This window comes from Anomaloglossus baeobatrachus, chromosome 5 (assembly GCF_048569485.1).
Source record: "Anomaloglossus baeobatrachus isolate aAnoBae1 chromosome 5, aAnoBae1.hap1, whole genome shotgun sequence".
Classification (NCBI taxonomy): Eukaryota; Metazoa; Chordata; class Amphibia; order Anura; family Aromobatidae; genus Anomaloglossus; species Anomaloglossus baeobatrachus.
Genome location: NC_134357.1, coordinates 336,676,231 through 336,701,161, shown reverse-complemented (window position 1 = coordinate 336,701,161; position 24,931 = coordinate 336,676,231). Strand labels below are relative to the sequence as shown.

Here is a 24,931-nt window from a genome sequence, read left to right as displayed (position 1 = left end):
GCCTATTACTGGCTGTAGAATGAGTTCTTACGGTTCAATGGGAATGTTCATAGATATTTTACCTGTCTTTTTCTCAGCTCCTCCCTAATTTATGACAACAGCCCTCGTTAAAGGTAAATGTGCAGGGAAACAGAAGCTTATTTGGCCAAATGGTACAGACTTTTTAATGAAACTCAATTGCAAAAAATGATTTTTAAATCCCAAATACAATCAATTTGATTAAAAAACAAATGCCCATAACAGTGGACAAACCCTTTAATACTAGTACGAGGCAAAGCAGATTACGCTATTTAGTCTATTTTGTTTCCCTTCGTATATGTCTATGCTTAGCATTTTTCTAAAGGCTACATAATATTAATATAAAAATTGTTTCGAGAGATTTTCCATCTACTGAATCTGAATTTACACTTTTACTGAAGTTCTAGATGTGAGCAATTGAGATTCACCAAGAAGTCCTTCAACACTTATTTCACAAACTCTTCCGTTCATTTCCAGAAACACCCAAAACTGTATGTGATGTACTATGTTCTTACTGGAAGGCATAAATTTGCCATGAATTGCTTTAGAGAAGTGTCCACCACACAAAATGAAATATTGCACTATCCTTTCATCATTCTTCATCATTACACATTTCTATCCCATAACAGCACTCATTGACATTTGATGAGTACTGTCCTTGGTGCTGAAACAGTTCTGCATTTACTCAGTGAAATTTGGTATTGGTTTTCGAAATCTTTTTCTACTAATTTGTCTCAATGGATTCTGTCATGTCAAGATTGATCCTTTAAATATCGTCATTAAAAACATAATTTTAGTACTCATATTCTAATTGTAATCTTCATAAAAATATATTCCCAGCCTTACAATTTATTCCATAACTTATCATACACTGGTCCTGAGTTTATATTAGTTTTTGATTACTGTTATTAGAAGCAGTGTAGAAATAAAATGAGACAGCGATGACTGTTGAAAAAATTGTGGACACACATCTAGACAATAATACAGTCTTGTATCTCTGTAAAAGATAAGTAGTGCAGTTTATTTAGAATATTTCTCAACTTTGTATCTGGATTTGTTATATATGTAAATTCTAAACTGGTCCTTCAAGGCAACCAACCAGCAGGATTTTCATATATAACGTAAAGCCAGTGCTATACTAGCTCAAGGATGCTGAAGGTAAGCATAGCTTTTGTTCTGAATTTCACTGTTTTATTTCAGAAATATGTGCAAGTAAAGTTCCTGCAATGCACTGCTATTTGATTGACAGGTGCAACAGGGGCCGGAATATGTGGATTGGGTCTTGCTGTCTATTCCCGCCCCATCTGTCTGCCTGGCTTTCCTCCCCCTGTCGCCGTTATACAAGTTAATTCCGGGGCCTGTGCACTATCATTTGGAAGTATTGCATAAAAGTCTTCACTAAGACGCCGACGGTGCCTGCGCATAGAGCTATCGCCATCTTTGTGAACACTGTCTTCTTTCAGCAGACTGCAGTACATGCTATGTGAGGGTGGCGAATGTACCCTCACATCCTCTGCTCTCATTGTGACTGTGGAAGCACGCACGGTCACAACGGAACTGTAAACCACCCCCAAAATCAACTCCACACCCAGAAGAATACGAGGTGCATGCTTCACAGGAGACCAGTGAGTTGATTTTATGGGTGGACTGCAGTTCTGTTGTGACCGCACTCGCTATGCAGTCCCCTGTATAAATAGTAGAATGATTATAAGGCTCTTGAATATAGATATGTGCCCTACACTGAGCCCCTGAATAAATAATTGCCCCTAACTCTGTTCCCTGCACAATATATAATCCACATACTGTCCCTCTTTGGTACATGCTCTCCACATTGCCCTGTCCTTTCCTTACTGAGCCCCCCTCTTCTCACTATCCTCTAAACTATGTCCCCTTATACTGCCCAGTCTTTCTACTGTGTCCCCTCATCCCACTCCTTCAGCTCGGAATACTGTCTGTACTCTCTGATATTCCCTCTCTGTGTTGCCCTCCCATATACACTCTCCAGTTTCTATTCTGTGCCCCCTCATACTTTTCTTCCCCCATACTGTCTCCTCACACTGTTCCCCTCAAAAGGCTCCTCATATATTTCCACCCCTCCTTCCTAGTGTCTCCTCTCAAATCCACCCAACTAATTGTACTGTCTTCTCACATATTTACCCGCTCCCTCGCCATACTGTCTCCTCACACATACCCATCGCTCCCCATACTGTGTCCACACCCATTCCATTCGCTCCCTATACCGTGTACACATACATTACCCCCTCTTATACTGGTTCCTCATGCATGCCATTTCTTGCTCTCCATACTGGGAATGCACCCATCCTCCCCACAGACTGGTGATGTGACAGAAACACTCCAGTGATAAAATGGGCAAGGAAATGTGTTCCCTCACAAAATCAAACTGCTGTGATTGCTGTATTGTCTGTATACCCACTTACCATAAGTGACCTATTCTTCCTCAACTGGCTAGGAGCTGTGGTATGTGCCAAGCAGAAGCCGGAGCAGCTCGGCATTGTCGGACACAGCAAATACTAGTACATAGCAGGGGTACATTTATAACATTATTTCAGCATAGGGACATTTTTAACACATTGTGGAACTTATTATTCCAAGATCTATTAATTAAAAACACCTTTGTTGGAGGGACAACTCCTTTAAAGTACAACCCTCAGGACCCAATAGAATGTAACTAGCACCACATCCCTTTTGTTATTTACACACGCATAGAACAAAAAAATTGTGGCTCAGCCTAAGGCCTCTTTCACACGTACGTGCCTCTGGTACGTGTTTGGCAGTTTTCTCACATACCGGAGACACGTACACACGTAGACCTATGGATTCCTATGCTTTCGGACACACATAAATATTTTCTCATGGAACGTGTGTCCATTCCGTACTTCTGTGTGTCCGTGTATTTCTCACTGCAACATGTCCGTTTTCTCTCTGGCATCGCGGGTGTCACACGGAACGCAAACGTGTCACACGTAATGCAAACGAACCACACGGATGTGTTCCGTGTGACACGCACGGGAGAAAAGACATGTGTTTGTGAGAAAAAAAACAAATCTTTACTCACCTTCTCCAGCCCTCCTGTCTCTGCCGCTGCTGGCACCTGCTTCCGACCGCCACACATTATGTTCATTGAATATTTACTTCACTGCAGCCGGAAGCAGCAGCAGCAGGGAGTCGGCAGGACCGGAGACCGTAGATCAGCACCACGGACAGCGACGCCAGGGACAGGTGAGCAGAAAGTTCCCATTCTCCGTGTGTTATCACGGATAACACATGGAGAACACACGTGTGCCATACACACGGCGCAACGAGGGCAATACGCACCTTTTACACGTCTGTGAAAAACGTGTGTGATTTTCACAGACGTGTGAAAGAGGCCTAATATAGTAATTCAGTATTCTTAAAAAAAAAATATTACTTAGATGGCCTGATACTTATGAATAAGCATTTCTCAGGGTTCGAACAACAGCATCCAAATAACATCAAAGTAAGCCTACAAACTACTCATCTACGATAAAATTAAAGGTATTTCTGGACTGTGTTCTTCCTTAGATAAAGATCTTGTTTGTCGACTAAGTTACATATAAACCCTGAAAGCTTTTATAACAATACAAAAAAACAGTTTTCTTAACTTGGCTGGGACTGAGCTTCAAATAGCTTGAGCTTTGCAGCCATTCATTCTTATTATCAACAGAGGTCCAGGGTTATGCACACAATGATCAAATGTTGATTAAGTCCTCTTCGGGGCTGCTCTGCCCCTGGTAACCCAAAAGACTTCAGTTTCAAGCTGAGACTGAGGCACCAGGTACAACGTCCAATACAGGCAAGTGGCTTGAGCCTCACAGTCCTTTATTATAATTATCAAGAGAGGTCCAGGGTCATAAACATAATGATCAAACATTGATTACATCCTCTTCTGGGCTGCTTTGCCTCTGGCAATCTACAGGAGTTCAATTTCAGTAAAGCGACTGAGACCGAGCTGCAGTGCCTGGTATAGCCTTCAACACAAGCAAGTGGCAGAAGTATTGTGGTCTTTCATGGTCAGACTCCAAATGATCGATGATCAAACATTGATGATGCGTGTCTGGAAACAATGAGTTCTTACATATATTGAAATTTGTCTGATAGGTCAGAATTCAGTGTACGTAAGCCCAGCCTCCCTAAAGAAAATAATATAACTGGGTTTGGTAATATGATAATCAGTAAGTGGATGGCTCCACTAAATCTATACAATCTTAAGATCTGTTGTAGCTCACATCTGCCAGAGTAGTTGGTACCTTGATACTATTTAGAAGAAGTTGGTGGCATGGATGAAACTTAGGGTCATAGATTTCTAGGTAAATGCCTTTTGTTAGTTTCTTTTTCAATACAGTGCATTTCCAGGGAGGTTATATCTTCTATAAACATGTAGCTGAAGAGGACAACTCAAACGAGTATATTTAAATGTTTTTTTCAAGAATGTAATAAAATGGCTGCCATCATCTAATGCAGTCAAATGTCAGGATAGGTTGCAATCTAAAGAAACATAGTTTGCAGGACCTGTGTCTGAACTGACAGAGGAGTTGCATTTATTATTTTTATTATTGTGTCGCCATTTATTCCATGGCGCTTTACATGTTAAAAGGGCATACCTAGTATGTAAAAGTACAATAGTCGTAAATAAAAAAGGCACAGATTGGTACAGAAGGAGGGAGGACCCTGTCCTTGAGGGTTCACAGTCTACAAGGGATGGGTTGAGATACAGTAGGTGCATAATAAGTACACATCCCCCCATGACCTCTGTATCAACTGACAGAGAAGTTGTATTGTTGGAACAATACTAGTGTAAACCGAGGGGGAGGGGTGTGACATCAAAAGAAATAAATGTTCTCCTAGGCTGAATGAACACAAAAGATGTTTTTCTCCAGCCTCAGACTTCAATGTGCAGTCAGCAGAGAAGATTTATATTCTGTCACAGACCTTCTCCAGCAGCTCATTGTTATATGTGTTTACAATACAGCTCCTCTGGCAGTTGAGACACAGGTCTTGGAAGTTGTGTTTCTTCAGACTGCAGCTTATTATAATGTGACTAGGATGGGCTGCAGTTTGAATTACGTGACAATGGGTCATTTTATCACATACTTTAAGAACCCTTTTACTGTTGACTTTTTTTTTATATTGTACCAGTTAGGACTCATGAAGTGATGAATAACATTTAAATGAGATTTAAATAGTACTACTGATGGTTAACTGAAACCTTCTTTGTCCTTATGCAACAATTCTGTTTATTCAACCAAAAATACAATATGTTCAATGCAAAAAAACAAAAAAATAATAACCACATTTCAAAGATGCAATTTCTCTTTTTTGCCATCATCTATACTTGAATGGGTTAAATGGACTGGAAAAAAGACATAAGCACTTGTATACTGTTTATTTTACAAACTACAATGTGCAATGTTAGAACTGTTTCATTGCTGGAATAAGACAGCTCTACAGCAGATAAATCTTCACTGAAAGGAGAGTACAATATATCTGGTACATTACATTAACCCCCTCCATAGCTTGGTTCTGATTTAGGATCAGAAGAGTTTATTTAGGGTCACTTTAATCACCTTGCATGTTAAACTTTAAAGGAGCGACCATTAGAGGGAATGACAAGCATAAATGTGAGTGGGCAGGCTTCATAGTGATTGTACAAACCAATGTTTGTTATATGCAATCTTACAGGGACTGTTCTTAGATTTGCAAAGCCCTAAAATTATTTTCTCCTACTAAGTAAAAAACAAACATTTCCGTTAGGAAATATTTAAAAGGGTGGTTCACCCATATTTTTTATTGTCTAGTTTGATATTTTATTGAGAAACAATGTTTCTCTCTAATACCTTGTGTTGGCAATAGTGCCTGTGAGAGGCGCTATTGCAGACCGCTGTTCCCGCTCCAGTGACGTCACCGTCAAGTGCCGCACATGTCACATCTGTGCAGCCGGCTGATATCTTCCTGACTCACTGAGCTGTGGGCGGTGTTTCACCACTGTCACAGCCCATCTGCTCCCTGCTCCCTCCTCCTTCCTCCCTCCTCCCTCACAGCAGAACGCTGCAAGCAGCAAGACGCGCTGTGCTGTGAGGGAGGGGGGAGCAGGGAGCAGATGGGCTGTGACAGCGGTTAAACACCACCCACAGCTCAGTGAGTCAGCAAGATATCAGCCGGCTGCACGGATGTGACATGTGCGGCACTTGACGGTGTCGTCACTGGAGCGGGAACAGCGGTCTGCAATAGCGCCTCTCACAGGCACTATTGCCAACACAAGGTATTTGAGAGAAACATTGTTTCTCAATATAGTATCGAACTAGAACTTGTGCAGACCTATGTGCTCCCATTGTGAAAAATACCAAGCAAAATCTGTGTGGTCTAATTCTACAGGCATGCTCCCTTTTGTCTGACCTCTAACATATTTGGTAGAATAGGAAGAAGAATGGATTGCAAAATGGCACAGCATCTCTTTGTAGTGTGTTATGGAGATACTGTATATAGATCTGCAAACACAAGATGATTTTGGAATGGTTCTGAATGTCTAAAAACTTAAAATGTAACATTTAAAGTGTAACCGTCTTTTTAATTTTTATTTCATAAATCAATAGTACACATTAAACTAAGTAACTTTGTAATATATCTTGTCAGACAAATCTGCTTCTTTCTCTGCCAGGATTAATCAGTAATTATCAAAATACTGTAGTTACTTCTACATTATTGTCGCGGGCGGAGGAGGGGACGCTGCGCTCTCCCACTGCTCGGGTCCAACTGCGGCTGCTGATGCTCGGTGGTGGCTTGAGCGGTGTGCCGGATCCCGGGGACTCGAGCGGCGTTCCTCGCCCGAGAGTGAAAGGGGGGAATGGTTTTGGGGATTGATTGTCCGTGACGCCACCCACAGTTGTGGTGAGATTGGTGACACCACCGCTGCTCTGGACGGGGATCCCAGGAGCGATGACAGGGAGCAGCCTGGATGTTAGTTCTCCCCTCCGTGGGTAGGGGGTTGGTTGTCCCGGGGCCCGGTGATGGGGTAGGGATGGATGGTAGGCGGGTTACGGGGCCTGGCGAGGTGCAGGGTCGCAGGGGCAGCGCTGTGCCGCACGGCACGGTGGTACTCACTCAGCCCAATGATGTACACAGAGTCTCTGATGAAACAAACGGCTGGATGGACGGGTCCCACAGATGGCTGCGGTGTTGTTTCTCCCGGCAGGTTGATGGTGACTGCCTTTGCCTGCACCTGTGTAGTGTAACGGTTCCAATGGGTTCCCACCGGTAACCCGCTCCCCAGCTTTGAAGGTTGCTGGAGGAGCCCCTTTTGCCCGCAGGCTCTGGCCCTGGGAACTGTAGCCTTGGCGGTGACTGTGTTTCCCTCTCTCGGTTGGACTATTGCCTTCTGTCGGGACTTGGCTGCTGGGAAACCCAGGAGGTTCTCTTCGCTAACGGATTTGGCAAATTGCACGGCGACTCCTAGCCTTGCCGGGGTCCGTAAGCCCCTGCCGGATGGTGCTGGCTTCTCTTTGCGTACCGGTCCGGTACCGCCGGGCCACCGCCCGTCCACGGTCCTTACGGTTGGCTCCGATAGGCCTCTTCTGCAGACGGTCACCACCGTCTGCCAACCTTGCTGTTCCGTCCGGCCACACACCTGGACCAACTTCAGTCTGCTCTACTACCACTTTCCTTCCTTCCACTTTCAACTCTCAAATTCATCTCTCTGTTTTTCCCGCCTCCAGGACTGTGAACTCCTCGGTGGGCGGGACCAACCGCCTGGCCCACCCCCTGATGTGAACATCAGCCCCTGGAGGGAGGCAACAAGGGTTTTTGTCTGAATTCGGTGTGCCTGACCGGGAGTGTGGGGTGTGTTGGTGTAGTGTTTGTGACGTCCTGGCTTGTCCAGGGCGCCACATTATGCTCCTCTCAGATGGGGTAGCAAAAACCTGGTGACAGATTCCCTTTCATGTTTTAGAGGCTATGAAAATGGTATGCCTGCACAGGGTTACAATCATCCAAAATAATGGGTGCAGTCAACCTGTGAAAATCTGCATGGACTGTATTAGAAATCAAGGATTTTTTTTCATGATAGTTCTGGCAGACTTCTAGTAGTAGTTAGAGATGAGCAAACCTGAGGTTCGATGTTTGGGTTTGGAAACCGACTACCAAAAAATCAAAGTTCAGATTCAAAGTTCGAGTGAGTTACGTGTTCAAACCACTCAAGCAAGCAGCGCTATGCTTGGGTATGAGTGATGCTCAGCCCTGTGCGAGCCATGTACAGTGTTTGAGTGGCTCGCACTGGGGGTAAAATTAGCGTGATCAGATGCAGTGTACACACACAAAAAAAATAAATTTGAAAAACTCCAGCCATCCTCCCCCGTAAGTGTTCTGCTTATGGCTGGCAGCATGTTGGTGGAGCCACGAACTGCCCAACTTCAGACTTCCATTGAGGTTCGGATCAAGTCGGTGTCACAGACTGAATTTTTTTAAGGTTCGAATGTATCTGCTGAACCGAACTTCCACGATCTATCCATGTACCACACAGTAAACTAATTTAAACAAGAATATGGCTTTTTATTTTACACCAATATTTACAGGGTGATTGTAAAAGATTAATTGGGTTTCAAAGAAATATATTTCAAAATGTATTACATGCACAATAGTGAATGACACATGATAATGAACATAAACTCTTCAAGTGTAGCACATAATGTTTACAAATGTTCTACGTCCTCCTTTTGTCACATGACACACATCTACACGATAATCCAGTTCAACCCAAACACTCTGCAACATGTCCCCATCGATGGTCAGTAAAGCGGCGGAAATGCGGTCCCGGAGCTTATCCAGTGTTGCTGGCAAAGGCGGCACATAAATAATGTCTTTGACATACCACCAAAGGAAGAAGTCACACATGGTCAGATCGGGAGACCTGGAGGGTCATTTGAAGAATGCTAAGTTAACACCAGTACAGTGCCCAATCCACCAGTTTGAGAGTTCCTGCAGTATGTCCTCGTCAATGGTCGTTAGAGCAGCTTAGAATTAATATAGGATGCCATGGAACATCTGGCCTTAAATGTTATGATAGCTGTACACAATATGAGTTCTGTTGCTGTTGCAGAATCATCCAAACAGTCTGCTGATCATCCAAACAGTCTGCTGAAAAATGCCAAGTTCACAACTTGCATGTTATGCCGATTTCAGTTGGCTACATGCATAGGTCTCTCAAGCCCTCTCCACTGCTTCACCTGTAGTACTCGGTCATCTGGGGCTTTTACATTTACACAAGCATCCTGTGTCCTTAAGTCGTGATACCACAGCAGAATGCGCTGATGACCAGGTGGTTCACTTTCATACTGTCTTCGTAGTGCTCGCTGCATGGTAACAATTGATTAACATGTCTCATACTCTAAAACACAAAACGCTTTCTCTTGCTTAGTTGTCATTTTGGGATCTACTGTAATACCGCTCTGTCACCGGGTGAATCACAAATGAGTCTGCACGTGCCAGTTGCAAACTCTGTGAGGGAACCTTTCGATATGGTACTACAAATGGTTAAAAATTTATATCTTTGCAGTAATATGAGTGCAAAACCCAATGAGTCTTTTATAATTACCCCGCATAAGGATTGTAATTTGAACTATGGCTTTGCAGACACCTTGTGAAAGGTCTTTGAGTCATACATATTGTTTTTCTCCCTCAGGAATGGAGGAGGTCGCAGTGGAACATTCTGTGCTATCTGTAGTGTGTGCGAGATGATCCAGCAGCAAAATATTATTGATGTGTTTCACACCGTGAAAACCCTGCGGAATAACAAGGCAAACATGGTGGAAGCACTGGTGAGTGACCGGCCACTGCTGAATCTAGTGAAAAATATAACATTGCAATGTCCTCTTTTCCAATGAAAAATAAAAGTAAGGCTTAATATCAGTCCAAATTGAAAACCATCTGAAGCTGTAGTCACGCTGTCTCCTGTGTGTGGGAAGGGGGTTAGCAGCTGCTTCCTCCAACCATACTCCTTAGAATCTACAGATTTTCTATAAAGTATTTACATTGTCTGACTGGTCTAGTGATCTCATATCTCCCACACAACTAAATATGTTTATTCTTTTATATTTAGCCAAAGTTTGTTAACTACTATATATTCTCCCATCTTTTCAGCCCACTCATCATGATATTGTATGGGTACAGATATGATTGAACTAATTCCCGAAGTGTCTCACTCAACTTCTTGAGACTTTATCTCTCCTTACTTGTTCATACAGGGAACGTATCATTTGAAGTGTTAGTTATATTACTACATTTTTTGTTTATGGTCACAAGCAACTAGCTATGGTGGGTATCAGAGGTTAACAATTGTGACATCTCAATACACGATCAGCTGATCCCGCTAATATTATGCTCAGACAACAAAATGTGTATGGCCAACTTTATAGTTAGAAAGGAACTTATCACTTGACTATCTTACCCCAAAGACCTGGCTCGGAATTTCATGTTCTGGCTTGTGAGACATCAATCAAGCCAGGAAAATATGGGCCTGGCATGACTGATGACCTGGACAGCAATGCTCAGATGACTCTTCAAAGATATTGAGCACATAGCACAAGTGTAACTTCATTTTTTCATTGCTAAATGCAGTTTATTTGGGGACATATTGAGAAAATGATTGCAACTCAGTAAAAGTATATTCTAAGCTGATTTATGGTAAGTAAAATATCATGTGAAAAAAGTTCTATTAAATTGCAGACATGGGGTTAATTTACAGGTTAATTAGCGGCTTTCAGTCAGTGCAGGGGCGTGGTTACAGCTGCCAATCACAGTGTGCTGAGTGGTGACTGAAACTGCTCTAGCCGCGCCTCTATGACTGAAAGCCAGAGGCCACCAGGAGGAATAAAGTTTATTTCCTCCCAATGGAAGGGCTTTTACTGCAGTGGTCAGACTGTTTTTTAATTCTATTAACCTGCAGATTAACCCTATATCTGTAGGTTAACAGGGTTTTTTACATGACAGGTTCCCTTTAAAGTTATCCATACACTTTAGATCAAAGTTGTCTGAATACAATAATATTAGCAGGGTCAGCTGATCATGTATTGGCATGTCACAAATGTCAAGCTTTGAACCCCTCCATAGCTTTCTCATGCCTGTATTTGCTTACTTGTTGCTATAAAAGTCATGATCTCAAGCTTTACACTTGTTTTTTTTCCCATTTCAGGAACAATATAAATATGTATATGAAGTTGCCTTGGAATATTTGAATTCCTTCTGATCCTGCCAGTCTGGGAAAAGGGAAGTGTGAGAAGATGACCTGGTCCTATGCAGCCCCTGTGTGGCTTACAAGACTTGTTTATGGGGTGGGAGGGTGGTTGTTGCTGATCAGGAGCAGACACTTTGCACAGTATGGGATTCCACATTGAAGTGCATATTCGGAGAAAGGAAAGTTGAGCAGCAGTATCTTTAAGAGCACATCAAAGAACAATGCCTTTTTTTCTGACTATATTTACCACTAATCTACTCTACTCTTTTTCTGGGGCCTCTTCATTTCGTCTCTGCTTTCCTGTTCTGTCCCACCACATAGACACTATATGCTTCAATTTGTGACCCAACAAACTCCGGCAACAAAATCAAAGACAGTAAAGTGTTTTTGATTCCTCAAGCAGACCTAGAGGATTTCTATATACACGGATGCAGAACTCCAGCCATTTTCTATAGACAATTGTGTCTTATCATGCCAGTAGCTCATGAACAGCCTCTTCAATAGATGCACTGGCAGAGATAATAAATCTCCACATTCACACACATTACTATAGGATAATGCTCCCTTCTTTAAGCCGTGTTCTGTTGCTCTTTGCAACAAACCCCAAGGTACAGGTGATGTGGTCTTGTCCTCTTTCTAATGAACCTGTCTTTATTTATTGCTGTAAATGTTCTTGGGGAGGGGGCAAACAAAGCAGTTTGTATTCTGGAGAATTGTCTTGCAATGGAGCGTCCAATAAAATTGTGATGTCTTTTTCTTAGTAATGCTTGTACTGTCATGAATATTGTGTGTGCTCCTCTACAAGATAGATTAGTGAAAGATTAGAGGTGGGAAAAGGGGGGACTGGTGGATAAAATCCCTGCGGTACATTTTACATGACTAGAAGGAAGATAAAGATAGTTTGAAAGTGGTTGTCCACTTGGCAGGATCTTTTTTCATTTCTTCGTCCCCTTTGACATATGATTTTCACGGTGTACTTGATACTAGAACCCCACTAGACAAAGTTCACATTACAATAAATGGCTGTAAACATCAGCTATATTTTCAACCTTTGGACGTAAGGTGGCCATACACTTTAGATAGACGTTGGTTGATTGTTCAATGTCTGCCAGAACGGCCATATACAATTTAGTTAACATTGCTTACCATGGCTATAGATGTTAGACTATGTAGATTAAAGAGAAATTGTCAGCACGATTAAGACATGGCAGTAATGGTGCTGCAGCATATTACATTGATACCTTTGGTGAAGAAATCCACTTTGTTATTCTTCTTTAATCATTATTTGAAGTTTTCTGCTAAATTAGATTTTGATGCACAGGGGCCGAACTGTGCACCAGGTCTTTTCCTCCCTATCTATGATTCCCTGGATGCTCTGCCTGCCTCTGGTCTATGAATGACAGGACACTGCTGAGATTTCAAACAGAGGAGGAGGTTCACAGACTTGAGGCAGGTGGCAGGGCCAGAACATCACAGACAGGAGAAGACCCAGTATACTCGCTAACGAGTATACTCGCTAATCCCTATACACAATGTATTTGATAAAAGCCTTCTCCATGAATTTTAAAGCGTAGTGAACCACCTCTTTAAAGGGAACCTATCAGGTCCACCATATCTTCCAACCCAACAGCATTTGTATATCTCTTGCGAAATATACTGTGTAAGCATCCCTTTATTGTGTTTTACCCTTAACACATGAGTACAAAAAAAGGCTTTATAAACTCTGTTTTCACATGCTAATTATCCTTTTGACCAATTTATGGGGCATTTGTTTCCCCAGATTAGTTGTCCCTCTCAGTATGTTATCACGCCCACAGGGGATTTCAGAGATGAGTATAGTTCATTTTTTATTTTTTATTCTCTACTACATTTTTATGAATCTCTAAAATTACATAGAGAAAAAAGAAAAGTCAAAAATGTTTTAAGGTAATAGTTTTTAGAGCCATTAAATTTATGCAAACGCATAATTACTTAAAATTGGCATAAATCTTGAATAAATTTTAAAAAGTCATTTTAGTCCCACTATTGACAATGGATCAAACTGAGTGGAGTCTGTTGTGCCGCTGTGATGCCGGTAACCTTTGACAGTATTATGAGCATTCACGGGAAATCAGGCTGCATTGTACTGCTGTATTCCCATTCATAAGGTGGCAAGAGAGTATTAAATCAAAATAACTAACCCATTGATTTCTTCATCGTAGTTCAAACAAAGATTCCAAAAAAGAAAAAATTGGCTTTTCGTATCCAGCAGGGAATGAATTCCCTACCTTATTTGGAGTCATCGAGAACAGTGGAGAAAGGATCAATGGAAGGATTATGCTTCATCCCATTAAGAGACTGAAATAATAGCTCATTTATGAGCTCTCTGTTGTTGATCGTGGTGTGAAATGAAATCAATGATGTAAAAATGTTTGCTAAATGTCAAGTTCTAGTCTAGAAATAGAAAGGTCTCTCCGTCCAACAGCTGTAGAACAAGAAGTCCCAGCATTTGGCCCTTTAATTCAATAATTACTTGAAAGCCACAAGGTCCCAGTCACTAATTTACACATAAACAGCTAAATGCAAGAACACTGCTCTGTTAAAGGGACTGTACAGCATTATAAGAATATGAATCTTATCTTCTAAACATCAGTCAACAGGTTGTGAGGACGGAGTATTGCGGCTCAGCCACATTAACGTCACTGGATGTTATCTGCAATTCCCCTATACAACGCATAATAAAATGCCACATTCTATACAAACCACACAACAAAAAATATAAGCTTTTGTGCAATTGGTAAATAAGGGTATAAAGAAAATACATTTATCTTTTCTTTTATGTGAAGAGGTCTGTGACCTCATCATCACCATGGATTTCCAGAATGAGAGTGTTCTGGACAACGGCACAGCTCAGTTACTATTGAAATATTAATACAAAAAAAGACAGAAAAAGCAGTGTGTGCATGAGACTTCTGAAATCTCGCTTCTGCTGTTACTGTAAAACACAACTTCTTTTCTGCTTGAAAAAAAATGCAGCAAAAAAACTGCAAAAACAAGATGTGAACATAGTCTTTCTAGAACTCGGTGGTAGGAGGCGATAACTGGCATTACTACGTCCTCTCATATGCATACATGACATTTTGGCTAGCTGAGAATGATGGGGACCATTGGACAGGGCGATGGTCAGCAACCTTGGAAGATAAGAGTTTGCACATGTGCAGTAAACAGGGCCATCGTCAGCACCCGGCGCACCTGGGCAAGTGCTGGGGCCCTGGACAGCCAAGGGGGCCCACTCGCCATAATCAGGGGCTGCAATTTCTGGCTATAAGCCCTTTAAACCCACATGTGCATTGAAGTTCATCTGTGGGCAGAGTCAGTGCGCGGTGTGCTCCAGTCCCACAGATGAAGAGAGAAGCCAAAGTGTCAACCAGCGTCACCCAGCACAGTGTATGGGCCCCCCAGAGCTGTATGTGCACCTTCCCTCTCCCCCAAGCTGTATGGGTTCCCCAGAGCTGTATGTACATCCAGAGCTGTATGTGCCAACCCCGAGCTATATGGGCTCCCTAGAACTGTATGCTTCCACCCAGAGCTATATGTGCCCCTAGAGCTGCATACCTCCCACCCCAGTAATGTGTATACTCCACAGAGCTGTATGCCCCCCAGTAATGTGTATGCCCCTTGTAATGTGCATGCTTTCTGTAACATGTATGCCCCCCGAAACGTGTATGCCCTCCCCAGTAATATGCATGCCCCCCAGTAATGTGTAAGCCCCCAGTAATACATTATAGCCCTCAGCCTCTGCTGTGATGTATATGCTGTGACCCCCAGCCTCTCCGTTGATGTATATACCGTAGCCCCCAGCCTCTCTTAATATTTTGTTGCACAACCTTTTGGGACAATCACTGCAATAAAACGATTCCTGTAACTGTCAATGAGACTTGTGCACCTCTTGACAGGTATTTTGGCCCACTCCTCAAGAGCAAACTGCTCTCGTTGTCTGGTGTTTGAAGGTTGCTTTTTCCAGACGACATGTTTCAACTCTTTTCAAAGATGCTCAATAGGATTTAGGTCAGGGCTCATAGAAGGCCACTTCAGAGTAGTCCAATGTTTTCCTTTTAACCATTCTTGAGTGTTTTTCTCTGTGTGTTTTGGGTCATTATCCTGTTGCAAGACCCATGACCTGCGACTGAGACCAAGCTTTCTGACACTGGGCAGCACATTTCTTTCTAGAATTCCTTGTTAGTCTTGAGATTTTATTGTTCTCTGCATAGATTAAAAACACTCTGTTCCAGATGCAGCAAAGCAGCCCATAACAGAACATAACAGAGCCTCCTCCATGTTTCACAGTAGGGACAGTGTTCTTTTCTTGATATGCTTTATTTTTATGTCTGTGAACATGGAACTGATGTGCCTTGCTAAAAACTAGTTCTATTTTTATCTCATTTGTCCATAGGACATTCTCCCAGAAGCTTTGTAGCTTGTCAACATGTAGTTTAGCAAATTCCAGTCTGGCTTTTTTATGATTTTTTTTCAACAATGGTGTCCTTCTTGGTCATCTCCTATGAAGTCCACTTTGGCTCAAACAACGACGGATGGTGCGATCTGACAATGATGTTCCTTGAACTTGAAGTTCAGCTTTCATCTTTTTTTTGGGCTCTTTTGTTACCATGCGTATTATCCGTCTCTTTGATTTGTCAGCAATTTTCCTACTGCAGCCACATACAGGGAGGTTGTCTACAGTCCCATGGATCTTAAATTTATGAATAATATGTACAACTGTAGTCACAGGAACATTAAGCTGCTTGGAGATGGTCTTATAACCTTTACCTTTAACATGCTTGTCTTTCTTTCTAATCTCCTAAGACAACTCTTTCCTTCACTTCCTCTGGTCCATGTTGAGAGTGATATAAACCATGTCACCTAACAGCACAGTGAGTATCTGTAGCCCTATATACAGGTCCACTGACTGATTACAAGATTGTAGACACCTGTGATGATAGTTAGAGGACACACCTTGATTTAACATGTCCTTTTTGTCACATTATTTTCAGGGGTACCATCTCTTCTGTCCAGGCCTAGTTCATGTGTTTTATTTTTTTTTTAAACATTCTGTGGAAGCATGGTTGAAAAGCAATGTCTGACTTTCATTTGTTCATTTTCATAGATTTTTTTTATTTTGTATTACTTTTGTCAGATTCAAGTTATTTCTGTGACCATTGTGGCTTTTTCTTTCATTAAACGAGGGGTACCAATCATTTTGACCATGTGTGTACTCTAGCCCTCAGCCTCCCTGTGAGATATACTGTAGCCACCAGCCCCTCCTGTGATGTATACCGCATAGCCCCACCCCCTCTTGTGATGTATATACTGTAGCCCCCACTCTCCCCTGCAATGTATATATTGTAGCCACCAGTCTCCCCTATGATGTATATACTGTAACCCCCAGCCTCCTCAGTGATGTATATACCATAGCCCCAGCTCCTCCCATGATGTATATACCAAAGCCCCTAGCCTCCCCTCTGATGTAAATACTTTAGCCCCTAGCCTCCTCTGAAATGTATATACTGTAGTGCCCAGCCCCTCCTGTGATGTATATAGTGTAGCCCTCAGCCTTCCCTATGATGTATATACTGTAGCCGCCAGCCTCTCCTGAGATGAGATGTATTTACTGAGGCCCCAGCCTCCCTTGTGATATATATACTGTAGACCCCAGCCTCCACTGTGATGTATATACAGCAGTCTCACTGTGCCTTGTGCTCGCCATGTCAAGGCTGAATTTCATAGAACATTTTTTTAACTTGTAACATGAAAGTAAAGTTAATATAACTTTCATTTCAAAAGCTTCTGGTTTACTCAGATTAGTTGATACAAAAATGAATACTCCCCACATCAAATAGAATTATATCTAGTATTTTGTATGACCTTCATGATTTTTAAGGACAGAGCCAAGTTTTCGTGGCATGGAATGAGCAAGTTAGCAACAATTTACAACATCTACATTATGTTTTTACATTCTTCAAAACCGACCTCTTTTAAAGCTAGATGATGGATAGAGAGTGGTGCTCAACTTGTAGATGAAGTGAAAGGGAGGAAAAAACAATCAGCTCACCCCCATTTTGAAAGGTAGAATGAATATAATGGAACCTAGCCCGGAGGCACTCCGATCAAGAGTTGCTGTATTGAACTGTATTGAACTGGATGAAAAATTCATGGATCTCCAGCAATGGTCCGTAAACTTCATTTTTATTATAGAAAAATATTTAAAACATGGTAGTAGATATGACACCAATAGGGATAAAAATATGAATTTCAGCATAGCACCTTAATCATGGATGCTCAACATCTCTCCTCAGAATTCCCTATAGGTGTTTCAGTTGGGTTCAGATCAGAAGGCACATGGCCACTGAATCCATTTCCCCATGTTCTTCTTGAGAAATGCAACAGTGGCCTTAGATGCGTGTTTGGGATCATATTAATGTTGGAAAAGTGCACGTCTACCAAGAGCAAAAAGTGGGGTAGTGTGACACCCTGACAAAATCAGGTAGTCACAGTTAGGCCCCCGCATTACACCGTTCCCTCATTAGGAAACACACAGCCAACCATTAAACCCTAGTCACCCCTCTTAGGGACAGATAGACACACCAGTGGGCATGGCCAGGCGGTTGGTGCACGCCCACCCAGGGGTTTGGACAGCCCGGGGCGGGAAAATCAGCAGATCAGTCCAGATCAGTTCAGAGTAGTGGAGAGTGAGGTCAGGCCTGTGTGTCAGGCCTGAAGTAAACTGACAGGTGCCAGGGTAGGAGCCCTGGTGCCACTGGCTAGGAGGCAGACGGTGGTCTCCGTCAACAGGAGACGGGAAGACGGCTCGGTGGAACCGAGGTGGACCGGGACAGGGTTGTAGCCCACCAGTACCGACACGGGGAACCAACCCGGAAACCGTAGCACAAAGGGGGGTACTCGGACCCTGAAGCCAGGAATCAGAACCTACTGGAACTGTTTAATTAACCGATTGAGGCCAAGACTAGAGGTCCTGTCCCACCCAAAGTCTCTCATAGAAGACACCAGCCCACCGATTAGGGATAATAGATCACCGCCAAGGCCCATAGATCACACGGGCCAGCGTCTGTGGGCACAGCTCCTTAGGCCACATCCAGCCGGGAGCGGACTTCAACGTTTCATACAAGGAAGTCTTTTCTACTAAAACAGTGCAGGAAAAGGATAGAGACCACCAGCCGGGTGGGGGATTCCGAACGCAACCAGCCGCGGCACCGGCCACCACCACCTTGGTTTACCAGAGACTTGTGTGTTTTCCTAACTGTGACTACACCAGCACCCCCTGCGGTCGCCATCCCCTGCATGCACCAACCGGGTCCCGGGGCCACCATACCTGCCCACTGTGGGGTTAACAACTCGCTGCACAACATCTCCCCCGGGTGCCCCGTCACAGCAGCGGTGGTGTCCCACTTCACCACACACTGTGGATGGCATCACAAACCTATTACAGCCTAGCCCGTACATCTACGTCCCCCATTTTATTCGGCGTGTCCGCGAGACCCCCGGGTCCAGAGACCCTCGAGCCACCACCCCTGAAGGTCCGCATCCGAGCAGCGGCGGCTGCTGGCACGGGGGCAGCACAGTAGCATATTTTCTTTCAATATAGAGCAGTACATCTGTGAATTCATGATACCATCAGTGAAATGTAGCTCCCTGACTCCAGCAGCAATCATGCAGCCCTACATAAGGACAATGCCATCACCATGTTTCACCATAGCCACAGTGCATTTTTCTTTGCACTCCACACCTTTATGACACCAAGCAATTTTGAAGCCTTCAGTTTAAATAACATTTCTCTTGGTCTCATTACTCCAGAGTATAGAGTTCCAGTAGTTTCTTTATTTTACAGCATAGGCCCTGGCAAATAGTACATAGACTTTTTGTGCATAGGCTATAGAAGAGGCTTCCTTCATGGACAGCACCCATGCATGTCATTCCTCTGCAATGTCACTGGAAATACCCCGGTTTGGTTTTCTACTTCTTTAGCTAACTGTGTTGAACTTACATGTCTTTTTTTTCCCCAACCATTCTCATCAGAATACGCGCTCCTGTTTATATGTACATGTCCGTGGTCAGCTGGGGTGTTTCTGTGACATAGTTGCAGTTCCATCTTTGTTAAAAAAAGTTAGCACTTTTGCTAAAGTATTCTGGCTAACGAGTAAAGCTTTGCTGATCTTCTTGTAGCCTTCACCTTTCTTGTGTAAATAAATTATTTTTGTTAATTAGAATTTTCTAGTCTAAACTTTAGCTTTGATCTTCAGACTTTCATCACGGTGTCATGACTTTGCATGGCTTTTTGCACCTTTCTTTCTTCATGTATTCAATACTTTATCCCTGTGTAATTTCTCATTATTACACATAATTATATGGACATCTATGGTTTGATTTCTTTGCCTGTGAGGATTTGATGGGATGTTACCGACATGTGAGAAATTTATATCAATAGCAACTTTAGAAAAAGGTTAACTTAGAAAATTGGTGATGTGGTCAATACTTATTTGGCCCACAGTATATATATGTTGCGGGCGGGGGCCGCTGCCGCTTCTCTCAGGGGCCTGCTCGGATCCAGGTTCGCTGCTGCGGCTCGACTGGTGACCGGACCCGGGCTCGCACGACCACCCGTCCTCACAACCGTCGGAAAGGGGATATTTACAGGGGAGGTGTTGTGTCTGTGACGCCACCCATGGGTTGCGGTGAGAGATGGTGGCACCGCCGCTGCCTGGTAATGCGGCATGCGGGCTGATGGAGTGGGGCAGCAAGATGGGATCCCCTCCCCGGGTAGGGGAGGTGTAGTCCCGGGACCCGCAGTCTGAACACGGGAGTGATGGCTGCTGGAGGTGGCGCGCCGGGCTGGACTGGGGGACAATGGTGTACTCACAATTCAGTAACTTCACACAAGTCCAGTAGTAAACCAAGTTTCCAGTGGCCGGCTGCCTTAGGAGGGTGCATTCGGGTCCCGCACCCAGGTTGATGAACAGGCATCCCTTCCTCCTGCACTTTGTGTTTTCCTTTCCTTCTGGACGACTTCGCATGGAACGGAGAAGTCCACTCCCGGTTCTGTGTGTGTTGGGAGCTGTGGCCCGTGAAAGCTAACCCTTGGGATTTCAGTGGGTTTTGACGGACACCCTATCCCCTGTGTTGGGCTTCTGTTTCGCTCTATATGAGCAGTTAATGGGACAAAGTCTGGAACCTTGTCCCCGGCTGGTTAATTGGAGAGGGGCTTGCAACCTTCTTCGCCCTAGGGTCCAGGCACCCCGACTGTGCATGGCCTCTGGACTGGATTCCCGCTGTAGGCTCCGTCGGGCTACAGCCCTGCCCCTGTCTACTTAAGGTTTCCCGCGACCGGATCTTCGTCGCCTGTGGCCCTGTTCACCATCTGCCACCTAGCCGGGTAGTCCAAGGGCTCCTAACCCTGACTACACTGCACTGTCTGCACTTGACTTCCACTCTACTTCAACTCCTCAACTAAACTGTTCTAAGGCTACCACTTGACTGTTATGTTCCCTCCTCTGACACCTCAGGACCCCTAGGTGGGCGTTCTCATCTGCCTGATCCTGCCCACTGGTGTGTCCCTATTATCATGAGGGAGTGGCTAGGGTTTAATGGCTGTGTGTTATGCTGTGTGGGTTCCTGGTGACAACAAGGAGGATCTACACTTTTGTGACTACCTGGTTTTGCCAGGGCATCACATATACATATATATATATATATATATATATATATATATATATATATATCTCAATATCAAAGGTTTGTAGCATGCATGTGCAAATGGTCTTCGACCTTTCCTCGTGCCTGCACATTACAGTACTTTGCTCTGCCCTCAGCAGGACAGATCAATGTGCACATGCTCCGGAGCGCAATGATGGACTCTATGTGGATGACGTAGGGTGTGTCATCCACACAGGGCTGTAGAGGAGAATGGTGACTGCACAAAATGGAGGAAGCGCTGGACTGAGAGCAGTGACACCCATCATACCCGACCGCCCCCTAGGTGAGTATAATAAAGGTGTTTTTTATGTTCTACAGAACAGCCTGGGCTCTTATATAAAGTATTCTACAATGTTGTGTCTAAGGGCTCACTGGTGTTGGCCGCAGCCCATAAAGGAAAAACCCAGTGACAAGTTCCCTTTAATGTCCAGGTGACCTCAGTTTAATAACATACTGCAGTATCAGACCTATTAGTCTACTTAAATTGTTGAAACAGTCCAAATAATTATCACTTTTTTGTTTGGGTGAGGGGGCAGATGACTGGCTAACTAGTTTTTAAACATTGATGGTACAAAAGCAATAATCGGTGGCTTTTTCACACAGAGTTGTGCAAAAATTATTCCTATTTGGGGAATTTTAAGATCTTTTTTCTAAGGGGCACTTTGCACACTACGACATCGCAAGCCGATGCTGCGATGCCGAGCGCGATAGTCCCCGCCCCCGTCACAGCTGCGATATCATGGTGATAGCTGGCGTAGCGAACATTATCGCTACGCCAGCTTCACATGCACTCACCTGCCCTGCGACGTCGCTCTGGCCGGCGACCCACCTCCTTATTAAGGGGGCGGGTCGTGCGGCGTCATAGCAACGTCATACGACAGGCGGCCAATAGAAGCAGAGGGGCGGAGATGAGTGGGACGTAAACATCCCGCCCACCTTCTTCCTTCGCAAGCAATTAATGATTTTATGATTCAGGACGACCTCTCCGTGGCGAACGATTTTGGCCACTTTTGCGATCGACTAAGGTTGCCCGTACGTGTCACATGCTACGATGTTGTTAACGTCGCCGGATGTGCGTCACAAACACTGTGACCCCAACAATAATACGTTAATGATATCGTAGCGTGTAAAGCTCGCTTTAGCCATACCACCTTAATAAACAATAAATCTACATGGTAAAGAATTAAAATGGTGCGGGCTAGGAGATCTTTGGAAGTGTAGGGACAGCAATGTCAGCTTCAGTAGCATTATGCTACAGATGACAGGATGGAAAGGAAGTAGATGCCCGGCTGAGTGTGGGCAATTGGCACTGGCAGTAGTAAAAGGGTGTGGAAGAAAGACAACAGACATTAAGGCAGACAGATGTTATTGCTGAAGGAAATCTAAGACTTTCTACACTGGCAGTGAATAACCTAGCCCACTTGGGTGTGACAATACCACCGACCATGCTGAATCTCCCCTATGACAGTACACTGGAAGCTTGAAATGACAGGAAGCCTATAACAAACTGGGTCATTTCTTTCAACTGATTCAATCTGCAGAGCTAGAAGTCTATCGGACAAATAAACAGTATCTTTAACATCTACATTGAATGCTGCATTCTTAAGGTCCTGTCACACGCAGAGATAAATCTTTGGCAGATCTGTGGTTGCAGTGAAATCATGGACATATTGTTTCATTTGTACACAGCCACAAACCTGGCACTGATTGTCCACAATTTCACTACAGCCACAGATCAGCCACAGATCAGCCACAGATCAGCCACAGATCAGCCACAGATCAGCCACAGATCAGCCACAGATCAGCCACAGATCAGCCACAGATCAGCCACAGATCAGCCACAGATTTATCTCTGTGTGTAACAGGGCCTTTACAATACCTGAATTTTTGGGACTGAACCCTATCTAAGCAGCTGAATTTTGTAGTAGTGTTGTATTTCCTTACTAAGTTTGATATTCTTTTTATATGAGCACCCAGATGACATGACAAGCAAAGATTCTTTATATATTCGACCACTGATTCACCGGCTATCATCTCGTAAATTTTTCTAGTGATTGTCTACATTTTCCAGCCAATGAGCATTATGCATGGGATTATTACACAAATCCAAGCATGTAGTGGATTTAGAGCTTCATTGCGCAACCATTGCTAAACATTGGCCATTGTCCCAAATAGAAAATGACAAAACCAGATTATAGGAGTTGTCATCAATACAGGTGCATATAACATTGTAATGTGGATGCAATTGTAAAGCACAGTAATGTAGTAATCTAGAGTTGAAGTGCTTGTCTGGTTTTAGTTTTCCTTTGTGTTTTTAAATTATGTCTTTCCTCTTCCTCCGGTCTTTTAGATATGTATTTTTTTCTGATACATCACTAGATGTGTATTATCTTGGAAGCTAATCTCTAATGAACTGTTTGCAGGTTGATTCCACTCTGGTGTTTGGTCCATTGTGTGCATTTATGTTTGCTGCCCACTGTCCCTACCAGGCTTTCGGCATTTTTATGAAGTCTGCACTTGTCCAGAAGCTTTCATGTGATGCATCAGAGCTTCTGAGCATGCGCAGTGTGCATGCATTCATGGCTGCAGACAGAGAGAGGTTGCTTGAGTGGCTGGGTTTACATGCACCATCCCTAACAGACTGCACTGGGCAATTTATAGACATATGACCAGATTAGTAGACATTAAGGGGACCAGGGAGATATTTGTTGCACTGCAGCCCCTGAGAAAGCAATTAGAAGGATGCGAAACACATGTAAAGGAGCATTTTTTCTGGAACCCCTGCATGGTGCACTTTATTATGAGTAAAAGTATTCTTGTATACATTTTAATTTTATATATATATATATATATATATATATATATATATACAACTAAAGCCCACTTCATACATCCGTATAAAACATATTTATGAAAACTCTGTATCACTGCCATTAGTGTTTTCTAACAGTGTGTCATCATTGTGCCATCTGTGTTTTTCTAGGGAGGACAAAAAATGAAATTACAAAACTTCTATACTTTACAATTTAAAACACGTACAGTACAAGGATGGTACACGGATGGCACATGGATGTCATCCATGTGTTGTACGTGTTTTTCACGGACCCATAGACTTGTATTGCCCTTGTCATTCCAAAAAATGGACGTGTCTTCATATAGTTCACACGGATAGATGATCCTTGTGAAAATACGGGTATGTGAAAATTACCATAAATTATAATGGGTACATGGGTATCCATGAAAAAATGGAAGCCACAGGTACCAGAAACACGTATATGTAAAGGAGGACTAATGCTTTATGAATCTTACAATTACTATGTCTTTCAATTGTACCCATGTTACAATGTTATATGCACCTACAATGTTACCAGTAGCATAGCTACTAGAGGGTAGAGGGTGCGGCCTCCCCTGACCCATGCCCATCAAGAGCCCAGCCGGATCTATGCTACTGTTAACTATATTGGCATGCGTAGCATGCCGATATAGTTAATCTCTGCGGTAGTGCCGAGAGACATGATCTCCCTGCACTGGCACTGATGACATCGCAAAGTGCCGAGACTCTGATGTCTTGTGTCCGCGATGACCTGCCCATGCTGAACCCATCAAGACCTGCTGGATTAGGTGAGTATATGATTTATTTATTTTTTTTTTTAATGCACAACCAGGGACATATATACCAGGCTGGGGGACATATATGCCAGGTTGAAGACATATACAGTTAGGTCCAGAAATATTTGGACAGTGACACAATTTTCGCGACTTGGGCTCAGCATGCCACCACATTGGATTTGAAATGAAACCTCTACAACAGAATTCAAGTGCAGATTGTAACGTTTAATTTGAAGGTTTGAACAAAAATATCTGATAGAAATTGTAGGAATTGTACACATTTCTTTACAAACACTC

At 43.4% G+C, this 24,931-nt stretch overlaps 1 protein-coding gene across 11 annotated transcripts in view; it reads left to right on the top strand.

The window, feature by feature from the left end:
• PTPRT (protein tyrosine phosphatase receptor type T) overlaps positions 1 to 12,045 on the top strand; it is a 549,351-nt gene extending 537,306 nt beyond the window's left edge. For all 11 annotated transcript variants that reach the window (XM_075349848.1, XM_075349844.1, XM_075349843.1 and 8 more), the window contains 2 exons: positions 9,731 to 9,866; positions 11,240 to 12,045. In XM_075349848.1, coding sequence (XP_075205963.1) covers positions 9,731 to 9,866; positions 11,240 to 11,293 — 190 coding nt within the window. In that variant the 3' untranslated portion in view covers positions 11,294 to 12,045. The remainder of the gene's footprint in view (positions 1 to 9,730; positions 9,867 to 11,239) is intronic.
• Positions 12,046 to 24,931: the final 12,886 nt, after the last annotated feature.